At 35.1% G+C, this 18,627-nt stretch overlaps 2 protein-coding genes across 5 annotated transcripts in view; one reads left to right on the top strand and one right to left on the bottom strand.

The window, feature by feature from the left end:
- Window positions 1–2,924, bottom strand: part of LOC132556270 (pyruvate kinase PKM-like) — a 48,872-nt gene extending 45,948 nt beyond the window's left edge. The window contains exons 1-2 of the mRNA XM_060220657.1: window positions 2,868–2,924; window positions 1,154–1,168 (exon numbers count right to left, since the gene is read on the bottom strand). Of these exons, the coding sequence (XP_060076640.1) occupies window positions 1,154–1,168 (15 nt within the window). The 5' untranslated portion in view covers window positions 2,868–2,924. The remainder of the gene's footprint in view (window positions 1–1,153; window positions 1,169–2,867) is intronic.
- Window positions 1–17,979, top strand: part of LOC132556271 (E3 ubiquitin-protein ligase TRIM56-like) — a 30,350-nt gene extending 12,371 nt beyond the window's left edge. For 2 of the 4 annotated variants that reach the window (XM_060220661.1, XM_060220662.1), the window contains one exon: window positions 15,877–17,979. In XM_060220661.1, the coding sequence (XP_060076644.1) occupies window positions 15,891–17,099 (1,209 nt within the window). In that variant the 5' untranslated portion in view covers window positions 15,877–15,890 and the 3' untranslated portion in view covers window positions 17,100–17,979. Of the gene's footprint in view, window positions 1–8,102; window positions 8,148–8,446; window positions 8,522–15,876 lie in introns of those variants that run through there. The other 2 variants (XR_009554465.1, XM_060220660.1) reach the window with 2 other exon arrangements.
- Window positions 17,980–18,627: the final 648 nt, after the last annotated feature.

The following is an 18,627-nucleotide window of genomic DNA, read 5'->3' as shown; positions in this document are numbered from 1 at the left end:
TTGTTTTTCCAACTAACTTTTTCATTCGTTTAAATTATCTTACACAATAGTGACCAATACCATTTTATCAGTTCAAAGTTTGTTTGCGTACTGCACATTGTTAGGTCTCAAAATATGAAGTGTATGCTTTAAACTGTCCCACTGATAGAAGCTGTGGAAGTTGAAGGCAGACACGCTCTCTCGTTCATGCTTACAAACACAGTTTAAGCTTACCACCAGAATTATCAGCAAAATCCAACTCTACACTAGTCAGTGTTGTTTCATATCAAATTTTTTTTTTTCGCAAACTTTTCAATTCATCTATTGTAATTATATGTATACTTTACTGTCAAAAATGAGATGTATATCAAATGCTTATTCAATAAAACATGTCAAAAGCTTAATCATAGAATTCTGTGCTTGAAGGCCTACTGAAAATGAAACAAAAATACAAATTTCTGGTTTTAGAATTATGTCGGAAAACAGTTAACCTTTCAGATATGTATGATCCTCTATGCAACACTGATACCTTCCATTGAATAATCAAAAATGCTTTAACACCATTTTACATATATCTTACAATTAAGACCTTATCGCAAAATAATTAGTGGAAAAGAAACTTGAAAAAATGGACAAAGGGAGATAACCTTTTAGACGATATGATTTTTCTAACAAATAGAAAAGATGCATAGTATTATCTGCATGAAATAATTCCAAACTGTCATTTAAAATATGATATCTTAAAATATTTTTTTACATTTTCTTTTTTATCAATTTATCTTAAATACATGTACCAACACCATATACTTCATTAACACATTTTGTATACTTTCCACAGAGTTTCATGTGTGTTTTTAGGTCTTTTTGAGGTGTAATATGTGGTTCAGGCTATAAATAGCCTAGCAAGCTCTGATCCAGGTTGATAGCTATAATACGCACAGCATCTTCAAAATTGAGTTGTGTAAATTACTCAATATTCATTAGTTTTATATCATGGTTAGGAAAATTTGATCTAATACGTCACTAAATCCTTCCTATAATAATTGGGAAAGTCCCTGAACAATGATTAGAAATACAGCTTTTACTAAACACAATCAATATCGCACATTGTGTATACTGTTTGTGCATTTAATCAGTAATAGAATGAATCAGGTAAAATAATATTAAAGCTTACCTTGGCGGTGGACATCTGAAATGATAAAAAAACATAGAAAAGGTTATTTCTTTGTGATCACTTAACATTACATAAGTAACATACAGCTCTAACATGATGTCCCTGACATATAATCTAAATATTTATAACATCGAATATTTCTGCAACCAAAACTGATTAATAATGTATATAAATACAGCTGCATTAATTGTTTTCAGTACGTAAATGTCTGAAGGAAAACACTTCAGGATTATTACTGAAAACTTAAACGAAAGTCAACTGGAGTAAATTTATGCTTTCATCAATATAGACTGGTCATGATCCTCACACCATCAGCTGACTTGGGTCCAGTACAAGATCCAAGTCAGCACTTAAATGACTGATACCAAGAAATACCAATATGTTAATCCTACATCAAGCCGAGGGGGTAGGCTTATTACAGGACCCAAAGGGGCCGAAATATAAAACTTCTTAGTAAAAATGGGACAAAGCCACAATTGGCCGGGTTGTGGGATGAGTGCAATGTTGCATATCGTGCTCAAAACAACGTTTCAGCCAATGAGAGGCTATCGCACTCAAAACAACATCTCAACCAATGAGAGGCAAAGGCTGCCATCTTGGATTTTCCACGCCAGACTGTTGAAAATGACTAAGTTCCAAAGCCTAGAAAATCAAGACAAACGTCCGGAATAAATCCATAATAGGGGGCGCATATCTTTAATATATATATAAACATCCTACAAAGTTTTAAGCTTCTATGTCAAAAATTCTAGAAGAAGTTTACTCTACAAAACTGGTACCCCTTTTCCCCGCCCGCCCAGCCCCCAGGATTATCATCCTGCCAGGGCCATTTGTCAATCCCAGAACAGCCAGGTCATTTCTGTTAGAAAACAATGAAAAGACAATTCTTGGTGATTCTACTGAACATGCAGACATAGATAAGTGGACTCATTACCTTTTGTGGCCTCATTGCAGAATAGTAATTGTGTATGTCCCATAATCAACAAATACTCAATTGGTGCTGGTGTCAGTATTATTTGTATAATTTTAAAAACATATACCACTGCAGGTTTGTAACGTTTACTCATTTATGTAAATTTCAAATATACAAATACATGTTTAAATCTTTTTTGTTTTCTTTTTTACCAATCACTAATCGGCTGTTTTGACATTTTGCTTGTGTATTAATTAGAGTTGGAATCACTTGTCACTTTTGGCAAACTTGCTCAATCATATTTTCGAGATGACCGATCCTTGTTTTGACTCTTAAAAAGTACACTAGGTATATAATTTTGAAAGGGAGTCAGAACAGCGTTGTAAAATGTCTATGGCCACACACAGGCCTTTCACCTATAGTGTCCGTGTGGCTGTTCCCAAGAGTTTTACATGGAGACATTTTGTTTGTTAACAAATGAGAGTAAATCTGTTTATGCGGAAAATTAGTGCTACAATGACACCTGCAATTGTACACACGATTTGTGTGCACGTGTTCCACATCACCGACACTGCTACAAAACCTACAGCGAAAACACGGTAGTAATGGTATGGTGTTGATAGGCGAGGAAAATATCATCAACTATGTGGCTATATCGAAAACATACAAAACAGCTGACTAGCTGGAAATGAAGCCGACAGACAATGATAATATTAAATATTATAAACATACACAAATACCCTTATTGTTATCTATTTCAGAAATAGATATACCATTCGGACAAAATGTACTCTCATTCACCTTTCTGTTGGTCCAAAAGCGCTGTCAACCAATATTTACACAGGTTTTTTCTTGTATGAAGTGCGAGTTGCCTCTCCAAATCTCCCTCGCTCCTACTGCTAAAACAACCTTGCAAAGTCGCTAAACACACTTCCGGTTTGTGATCGGTGACCTTGCAGTTGTAAATAACCTTCGAATCAACGACCGGACATATTCTAAATTCTCGTTTGAAGCTCCAATGAAGTTACACTTATTTAATTAAACATTTTCGTATGCTCTTTATCTAAGTATCGCCGCTAATTTTAGAGCTTTATTAAAATCAATTATGAATCGATTTAGTTTCGTATAAAGTCATCTAAAAATGGCGGGAGTTTTAATATTTTTTTTTTAATTTTGTAAGTAGGATCAGAGACGTATATATCACGTCTCTTGTAGGATATATTATGCATAAAATATCGTAATAGATACGATGGGCGATATATATTTCTGTTTACAATTTGTTTGAGAAATTACTTATATTTTGTATTTTTGCTTTTTCACTGAATAAAAAAAATTGTATGAACAAGAAACTTCAACAGTCCTGGTCTCCGACGCTGTAATTTACATGATGTATACACGGGTGAAAAAATGGATATATCTTTCGGTCTGCAGATTCAGTATAACTCACAGCGCTATGGACATATATAGCGGGAAAATAAGCATATTATTATTGCATAACACTTTTTATTCCAAAATAGTCTTTATTACATCTACCATTAGTCTTAAAACATCAAATACACTGGAGAGAACAGCGCAATTCATAAATAGTCGACGCCAGCGAGTCATTGTTATAAGTATAAGGAATTAATCTGCACGGTTTCCAGTGAAACTTGGATTCCCTCAGGGCAGTGTCGCTGGCTGTGTGGTGTTCCTTGTGTATAGCAATGAATGTCCACTGCCATTGAATTATTCATCAAATTGTTTTCCGGCGATTCACGGATAACAATACTACACTTTAAGTTTGTACTTTTTAAAACGTGCATCGAGTAATAAGGAATCAGAAAGCATACGCCGTGAGGATGAAGATGGACACAGGTGAAAGACACACTATTGCATCGTCTGAAAATAGAACACACTGTCGCCTCTACTTATTTACATATAGGTGAGAGGCGAACTGCTTTACCACTGAGCCACCCAACTGCCCATGGTTGAAGTATTTGTCCGAAACGGTTGAATACCACCACAGACCAAGATATCCCCTAGATACCACAGAGAAATTGAATTAAGGAATTTCTTTTTATCAATGACTGTAGACCAGATAAGGACCGTGAACTTTGATATATCAAAAGTCACTTTGATATATCAAAGTCCGTGATAGAACACATTAGGGCATTATTTAGTTTATGTAACGTGCCGTATCTGTTAGTGTTAAAACCTCAATTTAAAAGGAGTTGTTCACATTTATGGAGCTCAGCAGTGGCCTATGAAAAACCCGTGGTTAACGGTAACATATAGTCGTTGTAAACATAACTTAAAATGAAGTCTTACACAATTCAGTTCTGACCTCCCGTTTCCCAAGTTCTTGAATCTTCGCACGAATGTCTCTACAAATACTTCACATAGTCTGATGAAGCAAAGTGGCCGAAGAATGGACATAAACTATGACTTCACAAATGAAAAAAATGACTTCACAATGGGTACACATGAAAATATGACGTTTGCAAAAACGTCACAAATCAACGTCATAATCTATGACGTCATCAATAATTCGGAATGCATTGACACATACGTCAAAATCCATAAAGTTGTTACTTTTAAACCCCATGCAACACCAAATAGCGTTTTAATTACAAACCCAAACTATTTACATGTAATGATAATCTAATGAAAACCACTTATTTCAGAAAAAAATACACAACATAATTTCCATCTATTTCTAGTCCGAAAGGTTCTGACTATCAGCGATTTCATTTTTGTCTTGGTCGCGGTCGTTGGCTTATTTATTTTAAACTTAAATGATTTCATTCACGTGTGTGTCTTTTATACAACCTTTAAAAATGTTGGGGTGTTATCTGCCGTTGGACTGAAACTACACCCGACAATTAATATCAGAATGATAGCATATATATGAGATAACCAAACAAAAATGATAAAATTCTTCACACTGTGTTCATATACATTAGTGTAAGATAATATATCTGAAGCAAATTTAGGATAAAAATTAAGAATTATTCTTCACGGCTGATGTCTTTTTCGCCCGTTAAAAATTTCCTGAAATACGCTGTATAAAGCTGGCTGATATCTATAACCACGGAGGCGTGTGACACTCAAATAGCATTTAATATTTTCTAGAGCTTGAAAATGCTTTATCTTACCGCCAAATGAAACATGTTCCCGTACCAGAATATGTTATGCGAGACTAATACCCTTCTATAACGCTGAATTATAGATATTACTTTTAGGTCTTATAAAAGAAAATGACAATAAATGAAAAAACAAACAAGCAAACAAAGAAAACATGAGCCCGTTATAGGGTTTATTAACGATTACTATACCTTGCCTGTAGCTCCGCTCTCGATACGAGAACGATACTCGAGGATGTAGTGATCGTAACCCCTGGAGTATCAAGGATGTAGTGATCGTAACCCCTGGTGTATTGAGGATGTAGTGATCGTAATCCCTGTTGTATTGAGGATGTAGCGATCGTAATCCCTGTTGTATTGAGGATGTAGTGATCGTAACCCCTGGTGTATGGAGGATGTAGTGATCGCAGCCCCTGGCGTACTGAGGATGTAGTGATCGCAGCCCCTGGAATGTAGTGATCGCAGCCCCTGGAATATTGAGGATGTAGTGACCGTAATCCCTGGAGTATTGAGAATGTAGTGATCGCAGCCCCTGGAGTATTGAGGATGTAGTGATCATAACCCTGGAGTGTCGAGGATGTAGTGATCGTAACCCCTGGTGTATTGAGGATGTAGTGATCGTAACCCCTGGTGTATCGAGGATGTAGTGATCGTAATCCCTGTTGTATTGAGGATGTAGCGATCGTAATCCCTGTTGTATGGAGGATGTAGTGATCGTAACCCCTGGTGTATGGAGGATGTAGTGATCGCAGCCCCTGGCGTACTGAGGATGTAGTGATCGCAGCCCCTGGCGTACTGAGGATGTAGTGATCGCAGCCCCTGGAATATTGAGGATGTAGTGACCGTAATCCCTGGAGTATTGAGAATGTAGTGATCGCAGCCCCTGGAGTATTGAGGATGTAGTGATCATAACCCTGGAGTGTCGAGGATGTAGTGATCGTAACCCCTGGTGTATTGAGGATGTAGTGATGGTAACCCCTGGTGTATCGAGGATGATCTATATAGGGCTACTGGTTAATTAGTTACTATTTCATTAAATCATTTGTTTAGATATATACTCGTATATCTGAATAACTCGACGGACCAGAAAGAAAAGAAGATGAAGACCCCCGGTGACTACGGTGACATAATTTGATTGAAGCACGGAGATCGACAAATGAAAAATTGTACAAAGGATACAAAAATACAGCACCTTTAGATAAAAATTTAGAATACGAAACAGTGGAGGCGAATGATGAATATCACACTACATCAAACAGCTGTTTCCTCCTAGAACTCATCAGTGACGCCGAGAGCCTAAATTGAAAGTCAAAATCCATCAAAATTAATCAGCTTGACGTAGAAGTGTACTAGCTCCGTTATTCAGAATCTCTGTTTTCATATACAAAAATACGAAAGAATTTCAAGTACGAGTGAATATTCTGAACCGTGTCACTGATAGGTATCTTAAATAACAAATGTTGTGGGCAAGCATTGTTTAATCACAGGACTAATCATAGAGTGCGTGCTAGCTCCTTACTTACATATAAATATTAAATATAGGGTTGATATAGAAAAAAACACACATCAGCTTGTTTTTAACAACTGACAAATTTTGGGGACTCATCTCCAAAAAAGGGGTGATTAAACAAACATTGTAAACAAAGGAGGAATGCCAATTTGGGCCTTCTGGTGGCCATGACGAATAGTTTTTATTTTTTGTCTATTAAAAACTTGAGGTCAGGCGGTAATGACATGACATTAATCTAAGGTCAGCTCAAGGCCGTTCAGTTGTTATAGGGGGACAAGGGGGGGAAATCAAATTCATAATTCAAATTCAAATAAATACGCCGCACGTGATAAACGTATTGTTTATAGATGCATTAAGACAAAAAACGGTGCTCAAGTGTGACTTAATTAGTAATTAGGACACCTAATTACTGTGACCTACTTTTCAACAATGGCATATTTTTTGTTTTTTGGTCATTTTTTCTAATGAAGGTTTTAAAATATATCATCAAATGACATTTAAGAAAAAAAAAACTAAAAAAAAAAATATTTTAGTTTGATAATTATTGTAATAATTATGAATTTGATCCCCCACTTGTCCCCCCTATAACAACTGAACGGCCTTGAGCTGACCTTAGATTAATGTCATGTCATTACCGTCTGACCTCAGGTTTTTTAATAGACAAAAAATAAAGTATTCGTCATGGCCACCAGAAGGCCCAAATTGGCACTTCTCCTTTAACTTTTCACACAGAATTTATTCATTCAGAAAAGTGTGCTTTGAAGTAAGAAATATTTGCGGTGACAAAAGCGTGTGGTAGGAGGCGTTTGATGTATTTTTTCTGTATTTGGAGATGTAACTTTTTCAATAGATCCAGTGAAACTGTTTCAGTTCAGGGACGATGTGTTGATGTTATTTAAATCGGTGTTTAGCTGGAGTTCCGATATTGATGCTGATCAGAAAAAAATAAGAATGTTCGTTTGGGTACGATTTTTTGTAATAATAAAAATGGTTTGTTAGGGACATATAGCGTCATTATATATATCGCACGTGGTATATCTCCTCAGTAAGGCCTACCCTGCTTAAAGTGTACCCTGAGAGGTCAGCTATGTTGACCTTGAAAAATAGTTCTGCACATAAAATACACTATGTCGAAAACTGTTCTCAATCATAAATACTGCATCATCATGTTAAGTCTATATTTAGAACATGGGAATTCCCCATGAACTAGCCCAGCATAGCAAAATGGACAATGATAAAGAATTCTGCATTGTGGAAAGAAAACCTCTACGATGTATGATCTTTTTTTTATGATTACATCAGATTTTTTTACTGATAATTTGTCGATATACTTGTAACATGTTAATGTATTGTATTGATGTGAAAGTAACACGCGGGGAATTTCCTTCTGACCTTTGAATCCAGGAAGGGAATATCGTGGGCAATAGAAGCTGTTTCGAGTGATAACTGGTAAGTAAGCTATTTACTGTCCTTTAACATATTATAAATATATTGTTTTATGATATCATGTTAAGTATGGCTTTCTAAACATCACGATTGATGATGTGAAATGATAACTAACATGGCGGACTCTCATCATCAGCCAGCAGACTGAGGGTTGTCTAAGATTTTTGGTCGATCAACATTGTATTGTGCTAACGACACACATATCACAGCCTTAACATTCCCGTATTTAATGTAAAAATAGAGTTAAATAAATAAACGACAGAAATGTTTTATTTGACAGATTTAAACTCGTATAATTTTAGGTAGGCTGACCTACCGTTATGATGTACACGCCCCATTGGCTGACGAGACTATAAGGAGGGGGACAGAGATGGTTCCAGATATTACATGTCTGACTTGATTGTATCTAACTCAAAGTTTGTAATAAAAGTCGCTGGTCAATTGTGTAGCTTTTGTACAATCATTGAATACACTAGCATATTTATACAAAACAGAATTATTGATATTTTAACGTAAAACCAGTGATGTTTGTTACAATCACTATACATGTATATACACCCCTAGTAAGATGCCTACGTGATCCCCACACAAGACTGCTTTTTTTTTTACTCCTGCAACATCTCGATATTCAAGGTCGTAGCGTATCTCTGTTATAAGGCCGTCCCGCATATCTATATAGAAGCTAATTCTAAAGTAATGTTGTTTCCAAAACATTTTTTGTCAAAAACACTCAAATCTAGCTCAATTCATGTGACGTTCTTATGGTAAATTAGATATGATTATCACCTGTTAGTCTACAGTATATTGATCAAATATGACTTTCACAATAGCTGGAGCTTTGACAATTAATTGTCATGTGAGAAAATAGATGTAATGCAATATGTCTCCATTCTGACATCAACCATTGATAAGAAATGACATCAGCATATCTTTATTAAGTGTATTTTCAAAGTTTTGTTTGTCAGCATGTGACATCTAAATATTGTAACTATATAGACATTTGTACATAAATAAATGTGGTTCACACCAAACACAACTTTGTTAAATTCAATTCTTTTAGAAGTTTTGATATACATATGTGTATATATGTATAAATAGAGTTATTGTAGACACCGACTCTCTTCTGGTACAATAAGTAAAATACTTGTAGGTCCTGAAATTAAATCAATTTAGAATCGGAAATAATATAGGCAAGTAATGAAATGAAGTATTTTACAAAATTCCAAACTTTTTCTTTAACCAATCGTAGCCCAATTCCATCTAACTCAACTTAATTTTATTTCAAGTGAAAATATATTACATTGAAATAATTACTGAAATATTCTACAAACTATAGAGGATTTAGGTCATACAGCCAACAGCATTTGTATTAGATTGGGGTGGTAGGTTCCTATACACAGTTTCATGTAAAATACAACTCCTGATCTAGCTATATTGTTTCTGATTTTAGATTAAATTTACATATCTTTCATATTGAAGTTGATAACTGGAGATGTCACATGGCTGACAGGTAGAATCCTTTGGGATTAAGTTTTTAGGTCACTGATAATCACAGGTCACTTGTAAACCTATATTTAGGACAAGGAAGATCTAGATTTAAAACCAGATACCTGCAATAAACGACCTGTTTTGACCCTAACTGATTCATATTTGTAGTGAACACTGTTCTAAAAACGAATACTATAAGTATTTATTTACATACAAACACAAAAACTCAATTATAAATTTAATGTTAAAATAGAGTGTATTAAATAAACATGGGAAGTTTTAAATCAACCAAAATTAAAAAAAAAAAAATTTGCATCATGCCAATGAAAAGTGTTTCCCTTCATGTAAAGATGAACCTTGATAACATTTTAGTGAAATTAATTAAAGGTCAGTTATAGGGGTATAAAGGTCAGTTATAGGGGTATAAAGGTCAGTTATAAGGTATAAAGGCCAGTTATAGGGTATAAAGGCCAGTTATATGGTATAAAGGTCAGTTATAGGGTATAAAGGTCAGTTATAGGGGTATAAAGGTCAGTTATAGGGGTATAAAGGTCAGCTATAGGGGTATAAAGGTCAGTTATAGGGTATAAAGGTCAGTTATAGGGTATAAAGGCCAGTTATAGGGTATAAAGGCCAGTTATAGGGTATAAAGGTGAGTTATAGGGTATATAGGTCAGTTATAGGGTATAAAGGTCAGTTATAGGGTATAAAGGCCAGTTATAGGGTATAAAGGCCAGTTATAGGGTATATAGGTCAGTTATAGGGTATAAAGGTCAGTTATAGGGGTATAAAGGTCAGTTATAGGGGTATAAAGGTTATTTTCCTCCATTAATAATCCTTGTTTCAACAAATTAGGCTTTTTAGTGTCACTGAAGAGTCCTTAATCTGTTTGTGACGAGTACACCTTAATCTGTTTGTGATGTGTAGACCTTAATCTGTTTTTGATGTGTAGACGTTAATCTGTTTGTGATGAATAGACCTTAATCTGTTTGTCAGTAGACCTTAATCTGCTTGTCAGTAGGCCTTAAATCTGTTTGTCAGTAGACCTTAATCTGTTTGTGATGAGTAGACCTTAATCTGTTTGTGATGAGTAGACCTTAATCTGTTTGTCAGTAGACCTTAATCTGTTTGTCAGTAGACCTTAATCTGTTTGTGATGAATAGACCTTAATCTGTTTGTGACGAGTAGACCTTAATCTGTTTGTCAGTAGACCTTAATCTGTTTGTGACGAGTAGACCTTAATCTGTTTGTCAGTAGACCTTAATCTGTTTGTGATGAGTAGACCTTAATCTGTTTGTGATGAGTAGACCTTAATCTGTTTGTGATGAGTAGACCTTAATCTGTTTGTCAGTAGACCTTAATCTGTTTGTCAGTAGACCTTAATCTGTTTGTGATGTGTAGACCTTAATCTGTTTATGACGAGTAGACCTTAATCTGTTTGTCAGTAGACCTTAATCTGTTTGTGATGTGTAGACCTTAATCTGTTTATGACGAGTAGACCTTAATCTGTTTGTCAGTAGACCTTAATCTGTTTGTCAGTAGACCTTAATCTGTTTGTGATGAGTAAACCTTAATCTGTTTGTGATGAGTAGACCTTAATCTGTTTGGCAGTAGACCTTAATCTGTTTGTGATGAATAGACATTAATCTGTTTGTGATGAGACCTTAATCTGTTTGTGATGAGTAGACCTTAATCTGTTTGTCAGTAGACCTTAATCTGTTTGTGATGTGTAGACCTTAATCTGTTTATGATGAGTAGACCTTAATCTGTTTGTCAGTAGACCTTAATCTGTTTGTCAGTAGACCTTAATCTGTTTGTCAGTAGACCTTAATCTGTTTGTGATGTGTAGACCTTAATCTGTTTCTGATGAGTAGACCTTAATTTGTTTGTCAGTAGACCTTAATCTGTTTGTCAGTAGACCTTAATCTGTTTGTCAGTAGACCTAAATCTGTTTGTCAGTAGACCTTAATCTGTTTCTGATGAGTAGACCGTAATCTGTTTGTCAGTAGACCTTAATCTGTTTATGACGAGTAGACCTTAATCTGTTTGTCAGTAGACCTTAATCTGTTTGTCAGTAGACCTTAATCTGTTTGTCAGTAGACCTTAATCTGTTTGTCAGTAGACCTTAATCTGTTTGTGATGAGTAGACCTTAATCTGTTTGTCAGTAGACCTTAATCTGTTTTTGATGTGTAGACCTTAATCTGTTTGTGATGAGTAGACCTTAATCTGTTTGTGATGTGTAGACCTTAATCTGTTTGTGATGAGTAGACCTTAATCTGTTTGTCAGTAGACCTTACTCTGTTTGTGATGAATAGACCTTAATCTGTTTGTGATGTGTAGACCTTAATCTGTTTTTGATGAGTAGACCTTAATCTGTTTGTCAGTAGACCTTAATCTGTTTGTGATGTGTAGACCTTAATCTGTTTGTGATGAGTAGACCTTAATCTGTTTGTCAGTAGACCTTAATCTGTTTGTCAGTAGACCTTAATCTGTTTGTAATGTGTAGACCTTAATCTGTTTGTCAGTAGACCTTAATCTGTTTGTGATGAGTAGACCTTAATCTGTTTGTGATGTGTAGACCTTAATCTGTTTATGATGTGTAGACCTTAATCTGTTTATGATGTGTAGACATTAATCTGTTTGTCAGTAGACCTTAATCTGTTTGTCAGTAGACCTTAATCTGTTTATGATGTGTAGACCTTAATCTGTTTGTCAGTAGACCTTAATCTGTTTATGATGTGTAGACCTTAATCTGTTTGTGATGTGTAGACCTTAATCTGTTTATGATGTGTAGACCTTAATCTGTTTGTGATGTGTAGACCTTAATCTGTTTGTGATGTGTAGACCTTAATCTGTTTATGATGTGTAGACATTAATCTGTTTGTCAGTAGACCTTAATCTGTTTGTCAGTAGACCTTAATCTGTTTATGATGTGTAGACCTTAATCTGTTTGTGATGTGTAGACCTTAATCTGTTTATGATGTGTAGACCTTAATCTGTTTGTGAGTAGACCTTAATCTGTTTATGACGAGTAGACCTTAATCTGTTTGTGATGTGTAGACCTTAATCTGTTTGTGATGTGTAGACCTGACCTTAATCTGTTTGTGATGTGTAGACCTTAATCAGTTTGTCAGTAGACCTTAATCTGTTTATGATGTGTAGACCCTAATCTGTTTGTCAGTAGACCTTAATCTGTTTGTGATGAGTAGACCTTAATCTGTTTGTGATGAGTAGACCTTAATCTGTTTGTGATGTGTAGACCTTAATCAGTTTGTCAGTAGACCTTAATCTGTTTATGATGTGTAGACCTTAATCTGTTTGTGATGTGTAGACCTTAATCTGTTTGTGATGTGTAGACCTTAATCAGTTTTTCAGTAGACCTTAATCTGTTTGTGATGTGTAGACCTTAATCAGTTTGTCAGTAGACCTTAATCTGTTTATGATGTGTAGACCTTAATCTGTTTGTGAGTAGACCTTAATCTGTTTTTGACGAGTAGACCTTAATCTGTTTTTCAGTAGACCTTAATCTGTTTATGATGAGTAGACCTTAATCTGTTCATCAGTGTAGACCTTAATCTGTTTGTGATGTGTAGACCTTAATCTGTTTATGATGTGTAGACCTTAATCTGTTTTTACCCTAATCTTTTTGTCAGTAGACCTTAATCTGTTTATGATGAGTAGACCTTAATCTGTTTGTCAGTAGTTAATCTGTTTATGATGTGTAGACCTTAATCTGTTTATGATGTGTAGACCTTAATCTGTTTGTGATGTGTAGACCTTAATCTGTTTATGATGTGTAGACCTTAATCTGTTTATGATGTGTAGACCTTAATCTGTTTATGATGTGTAGACCTTAATCTGTTTATGATGTGTAGACCTCAATTGGTCTGAAGGATCTATTGATGAATAAAATGGTTTATTTTAACATTTGTATTGAGACAGAGACAGCTTTCCCGTCAGGAATGTGTGGTTTTGTTTAGTATAATCATTGTTCAGTTTTAATTTTGTGTTAATATGTCAGTTGTTTGTAAATTTTGTTTAAATGTGCCTCTATCTTTATTGTTTCTTGTCTGATATTTCTTGGCGAGGAGAGTATACATATAGTAGATATAGTCCATGATTTATTTAAAAATTTAGTGTACGAGTGTCCTGGACGATATCTCAGTCCTGATATTACTCTGTCCATAACTACAGAACCTCACCATGGACTGCATAAAAACTTGAATATGACTTTGATTATTGGTGGTTATTTTGTCTGGTAAATCAATTCAAAACGTTCTTACTCTGAACCTTACAGCTCATTAATTCAAACAAATATAAAAAAAGAAGGAAAAAAAGGTACATTTAAACATGAATTTAACGCAGATATTCTGATAATACAAATTTTGGTCCATGTCAATGTTTTGTTAGTTTTCAGCTTATTATATTTCCAAGCTGAAAACTTTCCACATCATATTGTCGTAATCTTCTGGTATGTTTTCAATGCCTCAGTGTAAATATATCCTGTTCTTAATATTTTAATGTTGATCTTCGATTATAATTATATGATGCTTTCATGTTGTATACATTTTGTCAGTGGAGGAAAAATATGGGGAAGCCTTGCATTCATCACAGTGATCTCCTTGAGAATTATTCTAGTTGAATTCGGACGTGTTTGGTGCTGTTTAGTTTGTCTAACTTGATATTGCACAAGGAAATAGAATACTTTCAAACAAGATCATATCAACTGTAAAATTTTCGCACGATCCTCATAAACCTGCATCTCCCAAAAACCCCGATGTGAGTTTGTCATCAAATTGATTGGTATCTATGGTGTAATACTATATAGATGTATGTGATAGTAAGTGAATCTGTATGTGATATTAAGAGGATCTGTATTTATATTAAGTGGATCTGTATGTGATATTAAGAGGATCTGTATGTGATATTAAGAGGATCTGTATTTATATTAAGTGGATCTGTATGTGATATTAAGAGGATCTGTATTGATATTAAGAGGATCTGTATGTGATATTAAGTGATCTGTATGTAATATTAAGAGGATCTGTATGTGATATTAAGAGGATCTGTATGTGATATTAAGTGATCTGTATGTGATATCAAGAGGATCTGTATGTGATATTAAGAGGATCTGTATGTGATATTAAGTGGATCTGTATGTGATATTAAGAGGATCTGTATTTATATTAAGTGATCTGTATGTGATATTAAGAGGATCTGTATTTATATTAAGTCTATCTGTATGTGATATTAAGTGGATCTGTATTGACAAACTCATTACAAACAGATTAAGGTCTACTCATTACAAACAGATTAAGGTCTACTCATTACAGGCAGATTAAGGTCTACACATCATAAACAGATTAAGGTCTACACATCACAAACAGATTAAGGTCTACATCTACACATCATAAACAGATTAAGGTCTACACATCACAAACAGATTAAGGTCTACTGACAAACAGATTAAGGTCTTCACATCAAAACCAGATTAAGGTCTACACATCACTATCAGATTAATGTCTACACATCATAAACAGATTAAGGTCTACTGACAAACAGATTAATGTCTACTCATCATCAATAGATTAAGGTCTACTCATCATCAATAGATTAATGTCTACACATCATAAACAGATTAAGGTATACACATCATAAACAGATTAAGGTCTACACATCATAAACAGATTAAGGTCTACTGACAAACAGATTAAGGTCAACTGACAAACAGATTAAGGTCTACTGACAAACTGATTAAGGTCAGCTCATCACAAACAGATTAAGGTCTACTCATCATAAACAGATTAAGGTCTATCTGTATTTGATATTAAGAGGATCTGTATTTGATATTAAGTGGATTTGTATGTGATATTAAGTTATCTGTATGTGATATTAAGTGGATCTGTACGTGATATTAAGTGATCTGTATGTGATATTAAGAGGATCTGTATGTGATATTAAGTGATCTGTATGTGATATTAAGTGATCTGTATGTAATATTAAGTGAATCTGTATGTGATATTAAGTGGATCTGTATGTGATATTAAGTGATCTGTATGTGATATTAAGAGGATCTGTATGTGATATTAAGTGAATCTGTATGTGATATTAAGTGATCTGTATGTGATATTAAGAGGATCTGTATGTGATATTAAGTGGATCTGTATGTAATATTAACGTGGATCTGTATGTGATATTAAGTGGATCTGTATGTGATATTAAGGGAATCTTTTTGCCTTTCAGAGCACTGACCTGTAATGGCAGTAGGAGGACATGACCCTAACCTCCATAGAGATCTGTGTGAGGAGGCGAAGGAGTGCCTTACATGTCGAGTTTGTCAAGACACACTGAAGGATCCACGTATCCTGGAATGTGGCCACACGTTTTGTTTGGTGTGTATCCAAACTGTCTACTTACGCTATCCTGAGGGTATTAACTCTGCTCTTTGTCCATTATGTAAAACACGATTTTTTCCTAAAGGGCAAAATGCGGGAAATTTTCCGAAAAATTATGTTGTGATGGACTGTTTGTCAATGTTAGAAAAGCATGATCAACCAGATGGAGAGGACCCTGAAGGAGAAAGTTGTGAAATTTGTGACGAAACCGAAACTGTCCCAGCAACAAACTACTGTGTGGAGTGTTCTAGGTATTTGTGTCTGAAATGTGACAAGAAACACCAGAAGCTGCATGCTATGCACCATTCCATGAATCTTGAAGACATCAGGGATACCCAAGTATATGATTTACTACGAAGTCACAAAGAGGATGATGATTGTCCAGACCATCCCGGTTCTAAAATGACACGGTTTTGTGTGCCATGTAAAAAGCCAGTATGTGAACAGTGCTGCCAAGTTTCGACCCATCAACATCATCGCACTTCGCCCGTTAGCTCTACTGTTGAAACTGTACAGAGAGATCTGTCACGGTTGATAAGTGATATTGAAAAAAATTTCAAAGAACTTGAGAAGTGCCGAGCATATTGGACCCACCTTCACGGAAAACTGGAAGGCACACATCAGAGCATGCGAGAAAAAGCAATTTCGCGTACAAGAGAACTCCATGACATGATCAACAATAAAAGAGATAAGACTTTAAATGAGATAGAAATGCATTACACAGAGAAAAATTCTGAAATGAGACAGCAGTTGAATCAACTTGAAGCTGATCTTGGAACTTTCAGGAATCTTTTAGAAAAAGCACGGGCTGTTCAAACTGTTGGATCTGCTTGTCAGAAGCTGAAAGAGGTGAAATCTATTCAGGAACAGCTAAAACAAAGCCGTCCAGTTATCTGCTGGCCGGCCACCTTCTACAAACACAGTATTCAGTTTTCCCCATTTCAATACAAGAAGCTGACTGATAGGGACGGCATTGGTCATGTGACTGGCAAACATGATTACTTCCTGTTTCATCACTACTGGACACTGAAGAAAATAACAACTGAAGATATTATTGTCTCTCCGGTGTGATGACGTCATCAACATAACACTGCTATGATAACATCAAATGTGTTAGGACATTACAAACATGATGACGTCACATGTGGTAGGACATTACAAACATGATGACGTCACATGTGTTAGGACATTACAAACATGATGACGTCACATGTGATAGGACATTACAAACATGATGACGTCACTGCTGCTATGACAATTGATAACATCACTGTTATGATAATTTACCTGTCACAGGCACCTGTACTTGGAATGTAAAAACAAAAATCCAGTCCACTGTACATTTGTATGGTAGATTTTGCTTCAGTTTTTCGTTCCAGATACAGATGCCTGTGTTAAGAAATCACAAATATGATGACGTCATGAATACATTCATAGTTGAGCGGAACCCACTGTTAGCTTTGAGGTATGATGATGGCATCATGTCATCTCCCAATCTACTGGATTTACTTTTCACAAACTAATGCATATAGGATATTTAATAGTGTCTTCAGTAATAACAAATATTCGCACTCGTGAAAGATACCAAAATATTAGCCACACAAGTGAATTATATTTGTTATTACTCAAGACACTATTAAATATTCTGTTTATTACATTTTCATCGCAAAAATAAACCAAAACAATGGCAAACTTACGATAACTATAAAATGGGTAAGTTGACCATGCTTTTTCCAGACACTACTCACTCATTATACAACGATGTTGTGCGCTGGAAAAATAGTCCATTTCATGAAAAATCAGTAAAAATATACAGACTCATAAATAAGTCATAATGAATGTTTATTTGTGTCTGGACATGGATTTTGTAGTTTATTGATGTCACTTATACACAATAAAATGGTTTAAACGTTAACTGAAAAAAAACCCCAATGTTTGATAAATTCTTCGGTGCATGAAAAAGTATGGCGCCATCCTAGTCGCTGTCACTATCAATGACACAGATTCTTTTAAAATGCCTTGGTCCACACTCAAGACTCTCAGAACCGGGATGGGTTTGACCACTGATAACATAGTTAGAGCTACTGGCTTGCATTGTCTGCTGCCTGAAAATGGAAATTTAAGGTGGGGTTGAAGGTTGTGTTCCCAGTGAACAAACCCCCGACAGCATCGGGCTCTCTGATTGGTCAATCCTCACTAGTGAAAAATATCACTGTTATCAGTTTGGGATATCCCTATATTTCACTGCTAAAATGTAATAAATTGTTATCATTGTACATATGTGGCTGTTAAAGAGATAGGCCACATGCAGTTAACATCAGTAAATCTCGAAAGTATGGATTCCACCAAAGACTTATCGTCATCATCATTTATCATCGTCATCATCATCATCGTCATCGTCATCATCATCGTCATCATCATTTATCATCGTCATCGTCATCATCATCATCATCACCATATTGGATTACCTCCCTTTACATAGTTATATTTAGAGTCGTAGGTCATATATGATAGATTGAAGATAAAAAAAAAAAACAAAAAAAAAGAAATAAATTATACCCGAGTGCGCACTATAAATGCAAATTTACGGAACATGATT

This window comes from Ylistrum balloti, unplaced genomic scaffold, assembly GCF_031769215.1.
Source record: "Ylistrum balloti isolate Yb309-2 unplaced genomic scaffold, AGI_CSIRO_Ybal_v1 Utg370556, whole genome shotgun sequence".
In the NCBI taxonomy this organism is placed as follows: Eukaryota; Metazoa; Mollusca; class Bivalvia; order Pectinida; family Pectinidae; genus Ylistrum; species Ylistrum balloti.
Note: the sequence above shows the minus strand (reverse complement) of the source record. Positions and strands in the feature narration are given on the sequence as shown.